The sequence below is a fragment of the Lactuca serriola genome, chromosome 2 (genome assembly GCF_051521515.1).
Source record: "Lactuca serriola cultivar US96UC23 chromosome 2, Lser_US96UC23_V15, whole genome shotgun sequence".
Taxonomy (NCBI): Eukaryota; Viridiplantae; Streptophyta; class Magnoliopsida; order Asterales; family Asteraceae; genus Lactuca; species Lactuca serriola.
This window is the reverse complement of record NC_136409.1, coordinates 219705539-219715757: the sequence shown is the minus strand read 5'-3', so window position 1 is coordinate 219715757 and position 10219 is coordinate 219705539. Positions and strand designations below refer to the sequence as shown.

At 33.8% G+C, this 10219-nt stretch overlaps 1 protein-coding gene across 1 annotated transcript; it reads left to right on the top strand.

The window, feature by feature from the left end:
- The first annotated feature begins 1010 nt into the window (after positions 1–1010).
- LOC145088595 (protein yippee-like) lies at positions 1011–2809 on the top strand. Its single transcript, XM_079026966.1, has 5 exons — positions 1011–1180; positions 1796–1839; positions 2026–2134; positions 2220–2275; positions 2424–2809. Exons 1-5 carry the CDS (start codon positions 1085–1087, stop codon positions 2512–2514), a joined length of 396 nt encoding a protein of 131 aa, XP_078883092.1. The 5' UTR covers positions 1011–1084; the 3' UTR covers positions 2515–2809.
- Positions 2810–10219: the final 7410 nt, after the last annotated feature.

Below are 10219 nucleotides of genomic sequence, written 5' to 3'. Positions count from 1 at the left end.
GACACTCATATAACATCTAAATGGTCTAACTTGGTGATTTAGCCCCAAAAATGACATCCCAAGCTCATGGCTCCCAAAATAACTCATAAAGCTCCAAGGGTTAAGGTCTCTGGACCTTTTTGGGTCCAGATCCAAAGCATAGACTCAAGAAGGGACCAATTGCTCCACATATCCATCCTTTAAAGGGGCTAGAAAACCCTAACTCTAAGAATCAACACCAAAACTGAAAAAGGTCCGAACAAATACCTCAATATGATCTCTATGAACTCAGAAGTCACCAAAATCACACCTCCTTCAGCCTCCTCTTGCCTTGGTCACTTCCTTCTTGCAAACACACCAACAAAAGGATCAAGAATGGCCTCTCCTTCCTCACAAACGCTCTAGATCTCTTAGGGTTTCTCTCTGGGGTTTGGTAGCCGCAAATGACAGCCCTAAGGGCCTTTAAATAGGTCCCAAACCCAGGAAATTAGGGTTTCATTAAACAGCGTGGACTCGCCGAGTCCACTCATGAACTCGCCGAGTCCGGCTATGAACCCGGATACGAATCCGCGACCATACTCGGCGAGTTTCAACCCCAACTCACCGAGTCTCCTTACAACTTCTAAAAAAAATAAGGAATAAAATATTATATCTGGGAATCCGGATGTTACACAACAACAAAAAAATATTAAGGACTACATGTGTACAAAAATATTAAGGATTAAATGTGTACAAAGTAAGAAATATTTTACCCTATTAAGTCATTTTTACCGGCTAACCTGAAATAGTCGGTCATAAGGTCTAAATGTGTACAGTTTAACAAGTTGAAGAGGTAAATATAAACAAAAAAAAATTCAATGACTAAATGTGTAAAAATCAAAAAATATAATACCTTTGTAATTCATTATCCCTCGTAAAATACATTCATAAATTAACCGTTAATTGTGAAATATGGGTCCACTAAACTACTTTGAACCAAAAAAAAAAAAAAAAAAAAAAAAAAAAGCGTACGTTCGATTGCGTGGAATTTGAGTTGATTGATTCCTTATTCTTCCTCGATTTCACTCCCTTCTTTCTTTCCATTCTATCAATCGGTGTGAGAGAAATGGGGCGATTGTTTCAAGTTACGTTAGAGGGCAAATTTTACACCTGTAAACACTGCAAGACCCATCTCGCTCTTTCCGATGATATCGTTTCAAAGGTATGTACGTAGCCTTTTCTTCTTATATTAAATTTCCTCGCAGTGATTTTGTTGTTTTCTAATTGATTTTTCCGATCTAATCTATTTGATGTGGTGTGAAGATGATCGTGGATAAAATATTTGATGTGGAAGTTTTGATTTGGATTGTAAAATCTTGATTGATTGATTGATTGACTGATTAATAATCTTTATGTATCGTTTGAATTGGTAGTTTGATCGAAGGTCTAAATTACTGGAAAATATTGTTCCGGTTTTACCTAAACACCTTCTGTAACACTGGCGTAGATTTAGACTTAATTTACTTGATTTTGCCTTCCCCTTGTGTGTTTCTGTTTCAAGAAACTTTACCAACTCAAGTGGATCGCTATTCTAAACAGCTAACTACATCTCAATTTGCAAAATCAATCAGATTATTTATGAAGAATATATATAGGGCTGATTCTCAACTTTAGATCGAATCGAATTGTTATGTTACTCTTATAGAAAGAGGGAATTGCAAATGAATCAGTTAGTGATCATTATTTATACTTTATCCCGGCTCAACTCTGATATACATGTAATTGCTACATCAAGAAGATATAAAGCTTGATCCTTTCCCTGTGTCTTTTGGTTCAGGCCTTTCATTGCAAGCATGGAAAGGCATATCTCTTCAATAAGGTGTAAGTTTTCCTTGCTCCTAAAGTGATGTGCCAATATAATATATAGCTTTATTTCATCAATTCCTACTACTTTCTTGTGAATAGAGTTTTAGAAGGAAGTTAGGTATGAGTAAGGAAATTTGTTTCTCTATGCCAATAAAACTAGCATACAATACATACATCATCTTATATTTTCTTGTTTTGCAGAGTAAACGTGACTGTTGGTGTGAAGGAAGATAGACTGATGATGACAGGGCTTCACACAGTTGCAGACATTTTTTGTGTCAAATGTGGATCCATTGTTGGATGGACATACGTAAGATTTATAACCCTTAACACACACACACACACACACTCGTTTTCTTTAAGAATTCATTTGTAATTTGATCTGTGACTTTCAGGAAACTGCTCATGAGAAGAACCAAAAGTACAAGGAAGGGAAGTCTGTCCTGGAACGGTTAGTACCCATTGGACAGGACACTGTGTTTGCTTTCATTGAAAAGACGTTTATGCCCTTGTCATTCTGATTATCAAAAATAGCAGTAGAAAGATCATCCAGCAGCAGTGCAGTTGAAGGGTGTTTGATCATACAATTGCATTTGCAGGTGTAAGCTATCGGGTCCTGATGGAAGCAGTTATTGGGTTAGTCATGAAGTTCATGCTCATTTTGGTGGAAGTGATCAAGAAGATGTTTGATGAATGATGATGATGATGATGATGAACATGTACATTCTGAAACCTCACAACTCTTGTCCAGATTTGATTTGTAGCTCAAAATCAATCATGGATTGTTTGTTATCCGAAACTAAAGTATGTGTTGTAGATTTGGATGCTTATTGAGTAGTAAAAGGTATCAGTAAAAAGTCAACAGTTGTTACCCTTTGCTATAATAATAATAATAGCATTTAGGGGATTGCTTTTCTTGTAACTCGTATCAAGGTTTTTTCAAGTATTGCTGATAATACAAGTGTTGTGATCGTATCCATGTTTATTTTATGTATTGATATTGATATTGATATTGATATGATTGTTGATAAACTTTTAAAAAATAGATATATTTTTACTTATATAAATTTTAAAACTTGAAATAATTAATGAGTGGCGGGGTAAATTGCCAAGTTATAGGAAAACACAGCATTTCATAAAAACTAATAAAACTAAAATTCAATGGTTAAACCTCTTCAAGAAAAGTTTGATCTACTTAAAGAGTTAAGATGAAATAATTGTCATTCTTTATTATTATTTAATGACATTTGCCTCGTTAAATTATAAGGTTTTTGTCATATAGACCCATCTAACTTTTACTTTATGTTTTAAAAGACCAATAATGTTTTTTTTGGTCTTTATGGACCCTCAAACTTGAAAATTACATGTCTCTTATACCCTTTACCCTAAAATTTACACACAATTGCCGGTTATCCATGAAGTTACTGCATAGGTGGACAATGTTGTCCACGTAGATACACAGTTGGCAAGTGACGGATCAGCTTCATTAATACGCTATTTAGAGTGCCCTAAATGAAGACAAGATATTCAAAATCATTTCTAGTTTATAACATTTACTTTTCAGGTCACGAATCCTTAAGAATCGATTAGCTTCTCCTTCGATGGCATACTCATCTGGATCATCATCTGATAACCACACTGTTCTCGCTACTAGGAATCGTGACAACGACCTGTGCGCTTGTCGTCATCCAAAGTTAAGCGTAGAAAGGATGTCGATGTCAGATAAGAATCCAGCTCGTAGATTTCGCAACTGCGTTGACTCTTTGGTAAGCATCGTCTTCTTTAAATCTGTTGTCAAGATTGTGGAATTAGGGTTTAGCAAACAATGGGGGTAATTTTGAGTTTAGGGTTTACTGTTCTCGATTAAGTGGATAGTGGAATGAGCTTCTGGTGTGTGTGTGTGTGACTGAATATTTCATTGGTATGTTTGTTTGTAGGTGGAGATGGCAGCTGAGAAGTGTAAATACTTCAAGTGGATCGATGATGAGCTGACACCACACTACAAGAATGCTTTCAACAATCTCAAGTATGAGTTGAAACTAATGAAAGACACTAGTTACGCTGCAAGACTAGAGAGAAGGGTAGCTTTGCTGGAGAACCTGAATGTTGAATCCATTGCTGCTAAAGAAATTGTTGATGGTGAGCTAGCCATGGCTGTTGAAGAAAAGAAACAATTGAGGGGTGAGTTGAAGTTTATGAGGTTAAAGTTCAGGATTGCTATGATGTTTCTTGTGCTTCTCGCTGCTATGTTGATGATGCAGAAAGCAAAGGTGGTGGGATAGATATGGTTGGGGCTAAGGGATTGGGCGTAGTTAATGGTTTTTGGTGGTATAGATGCTCTCCCTTTTTGTAAACTTGGGGTTGGGGATATGAAGATCTTCTATGGTTTTTGGTGGTTTTTGGTGGTTTTTGGTGGGTATGATATAGATTAGTATATGTATGGATGTAAATGCCCTTGTCTGGTAAATGCCCCTGTAATTTAAGCAACTTTTGTATGCCCCATGTATTTTTGTATCTATGGAAACAAGCATCTTTATTTTACTATAATTTTGTTCCACTGAATGGTCTTGTTAAGTGAAATTGAATACTGATAAAAGGCATTGGTTATTGTGGACCAAAACAATTGAATATAATGCATATCACATGGGTACAACAGACAAGTGAAAGTGATTGAGTTTGTGGACCAATACAGGTAAAAGGCATTGGGTAAAATGAGGACCACACATGGGATCCAGATCCGGATTAAAATGACAACATTTTGGGAGGAGTGTATATTTGTGGACCAACTCAAGGATTAAATATTGATAAAATAGTAGGGTACCATCACATATGATATTAGAACAATAATTCATAAAGACAAATTACATAGGGTTCAAACGACAGAATTAGGGGATCCATGTGAAGTTAAGTAAAGGTTCAAAAGACACAAATGTTCCCCATGCAGCAACAACATAAACTATTACATAACATAAAGGTTCAAAACATGACACATGTGTAAAGAGACAAATCCTAATCTATATCCACTACATTTGTTGTTGAGTTGCCTTCACCATTTTTCCCATACACTGCTTTTGCAAGTTTGGTTTTCAAAATTCTCTCAGAAGGCTTTCTTGTTCTAACTGCAACCCCCACTCCTCTTGCTTTCACCTGTAAATAAGAAAATTACCATATTACCCTTCCATTCAAAATACTTAAAACATTATTAAGGGTATACTTGTACAGTTTCAAATAATAAAATTACCATATTACCCTTCCATTAATAATACTAAAAACATTATTAGGGGTATACTTGTACAGTTTCAAAGTACCTTTTTCTTTTGAACACCATGCACTTCACCACCTTCACCACCATACACACCACCTTCACCTCCATGTACACCACCTACAACACTGTTAACTGATCCTTGCACACCTACTGCACTACCATTCACCGACCCTTCAACTACAGATTCTTGTACAAGGTAACATGTCAATATTTAAGATTTACAAATTTGCTTTGCTAAAATGACAACATCATTTCAATATACCTGTGTAGTCTTGGTTATCTTTGGTCTTTTCACCCTGAGCTTAACCGGCTTATTTGTTGTGGGGCAAGTAACCTTGTTGTGGCCAGGCATATGACAAACACTGCACACAATAGGTTTACCCTTCTTTGATACCTTATGCTTCCCCATTTCTGGCTTATTTGTTGTGGGGCAAGTCACCTTGTTGTGGCCAGGCATATGACAAGCACTGCACACAATGGGTTTACCCTTTTTTGATACCTTATGCTTCCCCATTTTCTCTGTCACATCTCTCTTCCTTTTTGTTGCAGGTCTTCCAAGCATCCTTCTTCTTTGGGGAGGTGCTCTCCTATCCAAGAGTATGTGACAATTGATCCTAGTTTGTAGTTTCTAGCACAATTATGCTCAAACTTCAATGACTTGATTTGAAATGACACCTCATGCCTCATCCATGTAGCTCATAACCTGAATGGGCAAGCTCCTTTGCAACACACCACTATCATTCTTCTTGAAGCATAGTTGGTATCCATTTGCCACAACATAGTTACATAACATATTTTTTAGTTGCTTTGGACTTTTAAATTTCATCCTAAGAACAGGTACGTGCCTCTTCCATTGCATATCAAGGTTGAAATGGAATGGATCTCAACATCTTCTTCTTCAACTTCATTGTCACCAGTATCACCTTCTGGAGGACATAACTTACTAAGAAACTCATCCCCAGTCGTCTTGTTCAAAGGTACGTTGTCAATGTCAATTACTTCATCTTTAAGACCTACATTGGGATGGGTTTCATCAGGGGCAGTGTTTTCTTCTTTTCTAGGTACACCATCATCTTCAAGGCCACTTTCATTATCTTCACTAACAACTAGATTCATGTCATCATCCCACCATTCCTCCAACCGATTCCCATTATGATCAACATAAACTAAAATTTCCCCGTATTCATACTCGCTATCTATAAACTGGGCAAAATCCAAATCATCTACAATGAGACGAATCCCTCTAGATAAAGGGATGTTAGGTAAGCAGTAGTAGGCATTTTGAAACTCTTCCCCGATAGCTCTATCAATAAAATCAAAAAAGTCTCTTACATCCATACCTGCCCAATCAACATCAGTGAAGAGGAACTTATTCCCACCAACATACCCAGAAGGATGTCGAACAAATACACCATTGTAGTGTAGATGAACTCTCTGATATACAGCTTCGTTATCGTTCTCAGTCATGCAACAGTGATTCAAAGAGTAGAATACCTTCGACAGCAGTAGTGTAATCTCAGTAGTGGATACGATGGTTAAAAACCCTAGTTCAAATCTTCATTCCTCTTCTTATAAAACGACTGTGGAAAATGAATTAAGATTATTTACAAGTTTTTTCCACTCTAGAATTACACATTTAGCACGATTACTAATTGACCACCTAAGTCAACGGCCACATCAACTTTTTAACCGGCTAAATAAATTACGAAATCAATAAGGGTATAAGAGACAGGTAATTTTCGAGTTTGAGGGTCCATAAAGACCAAAAAAACAATATTGGTCTTTTAAAACATAAAGTAAAAGTTAGATGGGTCTCTATTAAAAAACCCTAAATTATATACTCAATCAAACATTTGTGAAACTATAGCAACAATTCAACTATTTTGTCTAATATTATACTAATAATCATATTTTGTAGAAAAATGTGAACCTGATCAAGGCAAAAGAAGATAAAATTATAGGTGTACTTTTACATTTTCTAATATTAAACCATGAGTTTTTACCAAAGGGTTTCTAACAGAATCAGGCGAAATTAAGGGTTCAAGTCTCGTTATAAATATAGGGGAAATTAAGAAGTAGTATAATAGATTTGTGCCTTTACAAAACAAATATATATATATATATATATATATATATATATATATATATATATATATATATATATATATATATATAAGGTAAAGTGAATATACCTAACAACCTTATATAAGCTTAGGTACCTAACTCCATAATACTACATCGGTTTGTATCATATTTACATTGTAATTGCCTAATGTTCTTAAACTTAAACCCCATAACTTGATTACTTCCAAAATCTTTGGACTTTCACCAATATCTTTCTTTTACATCACGTCTTTCTATCGAATACCACCTGATGGGTTTCATATCCTACCGCTACAAATGAAAGGATGAGGAGAAATATAATGATGAATTTCCAAAATTTTTTGAAGTAAATCAAGTTTAGGGATGAAGTTTAAGAACCTTGGATGATTGCAATGAAAATTTAATGCAAAATGACGTAGTTTGATGAGGTTAGGTACCTAAGCTTATATAAGGTTGTTAGGTATATTCACTTTACCCATATATATATATATATATATATATATATATATATATATATATATATATATATATATATATATAGAGAGAGAGAGAGAGAGAGAGAGAGAGAGTTTCGTTTTGTTTATAGTATATAATGAAGTCCTAACGGTTACATTTTTTGTAATAAATTTTCATCACGCTTATAGGCTACCACTTCTACATGTTTTTTAATATATATCAAATCACATAAATATATTTTTGTCAATCATATTAAACATATCATTTTAATTTTATTTCATTTCTGATCATACCAATTAAAACGGATAATCAATTTCGAAAAAAATCTAATAAATAAACTATAAATATTTCTAACAACAACTAGCTCTTGTAATGGGAGTCTAATGGCTACAATGCTAAATTCTATACGGTTAGTGTTCAGTGATTTACCCACACATGATAGGACATGAGACGAGTTCGATATGGGTTAGTTAAGAGGATGCGATTATCTTTTTTCAAACAGTTGTAACTATTTATACATAAACAAAAATATCCCTACTTCTCTCAAGTTATTCTAATGAAATCATTAAAAGATAATGTTTAATGATTTTTTAAATAATCATAAATGGATACATGTTTAACTCGTATCACCTTATGTTATATGAATGTGATGGGCGACCCCCACAGGGATCTAATTACATTATACCCTCTTGACAATCTTTCATCTACCTTTCTAATTAACCCTTTTATTGGCTAATATGTATTATTATCATTTGACTTCACATTGTCGATAGAGATAATGTCATTCAAGATTAGTTATCCAACAATATTATGTATTCTAGTTATATGTCGAGACTTACCATTATACATAGCATTTTATGTTTGTTTAATCATTGGTTGACTATCATATTATACATATATTGTAGGGACTGTTTTAGACTATCTTGGAATATTCTTCGAGAATTGATGTAACGGTTCAACTTCTTCTCTATAAACTCATATTCTATGGTGGATCATGTTGCTTTGAGGATTTTCACGACATAGCTCCACCACCAAGCGTGAAGAGGAAATCGCTAGTAACTTGGAATATTTTATATCCGATGTCTCATTTGCATCAATATACAATTCAATTACTTTAGGATATTATCATATAGTGCAAACTATAAGTTCAACTATACCTTAAATATTGTAACACTCTTGTATTTTTTTTTTTTTTCAATTCTCACCACTAGTATATCTATTTAGTTTGTTCGGTGCAAAAGCTAAATCACCTCTATTTCAACTCATCATGCACATCAAACTACCAACAATTATCGACCATTCTACCAATGAAACTTCTTTACGTCCTTAGATGGCGCTCATTTCATTCTATTTTCTAGCTATATTAGAATAGCCGGCATCCAATGTCTCAAGAATCCTTCCCCTATAATTTGTTTGACTTGATACAGGTCCATTTTGAGTTCTTATGATCTTAACGTCAACGGTTACATATTCTAAACCTATGAATTTCATGTCAAACCTTTCATATCATAATTTTTTGAGATCATTTTATTGTGGCTACCAATGATAAGTATATCATTAATATAAAGGCATAGGATAAGATAACCATCAATTGTATTATCAACATAAACACATGTCATTTGTGAATCATAAATTTTCATTCCAATCATAAATTTTCATTCCAATATCATGAGGTCAAACTTTTGATGTTATTGTTTTGGGGCTTGTTACAAGCCATATAATGACTTCTAAGGTCTAAAAACTTATTACTCTTGTCCTAGGGCACCATATCTCTCTAGTTGTTCCATGCAATTTCTTAATCTAAATCACTATAAATATTGTTTTGGCATCTATTTGATGTAATTAAATATTTATAAATAATGCAATGACAAATACCAATATGATAAATGTTAAACATGTTATTGAAGAATACATATCAAAGTAATTAATGCCACTTTGTTTTTATATCATTTGATTACCATTATTTCCTTGTACTTTTAAGTGAACCAATGTGATTTGTTTTTTTAAATCTACTGGTGACCTAATGGTTTCTTATCAAAGTAATTAATGCCACTTTGTTTTTATATCATTTGATTACCATTATTTCCTTGTACTTTTAAGTGAACCAATGTGATTTGTTTTTTTAAATCTACTGGTGACCTAATGGTTTCTTATCAAAGTAATTAATGCCACTTTGTTTTTATATCATTTGATTACCATTATTTCCTTGTACTTTTAAGTGAATCAATGTGATTTATTTTTTTAAATCTACTGGTGGCCTAATGGTTTCTTATCAAAGTAATTAATGCCACTTTGTTTTTATATCATTTGATTACTATTATATCCTTGTAGTTTTGAGTGAATCAATGTGATATTTTTTTAAATCTATTGGTGGCCTAATGGTTTGTTTCATGCATGTAGATTCATTTGCTCCCATGTGTGATTTTGCAAGATGGAGTCCAATTTGCTTTTAATTGTCTTTTTCCATTGAGACCTTTCAAACGAATTGATTACCTATAGGAAAGTTTAGGGTTCTTTGCCAAACATATAATCATATTAATCATCATCCAAAAAAAAAGTTCTTTATGTATG

Bases quoted from the DNA above. Each gene is read 5' to 3' on its own strand.
- LOC145088595 (XM_079026966.1), top strand. From the start codon at position 1,085: ATGGGGCGATTGTTTCAAGTTACGTTAGAGGGCAAATTTTACACCTGT. The intron at 1,840-2,025 runs GTAAGTTTTCCT...CTTGTTTTGCAG, and splicing joins GCATATCTCTTCAATAAGGT to AGTAAACGTGACTGTTGGTG. The intron at 2,135-2,219 runs GTAAGATTTATA...TGTGACTTTCAG, and splicing joins CCATTGTTGGATGGACATAC to GAAACTGCTCATGAGAAGAA.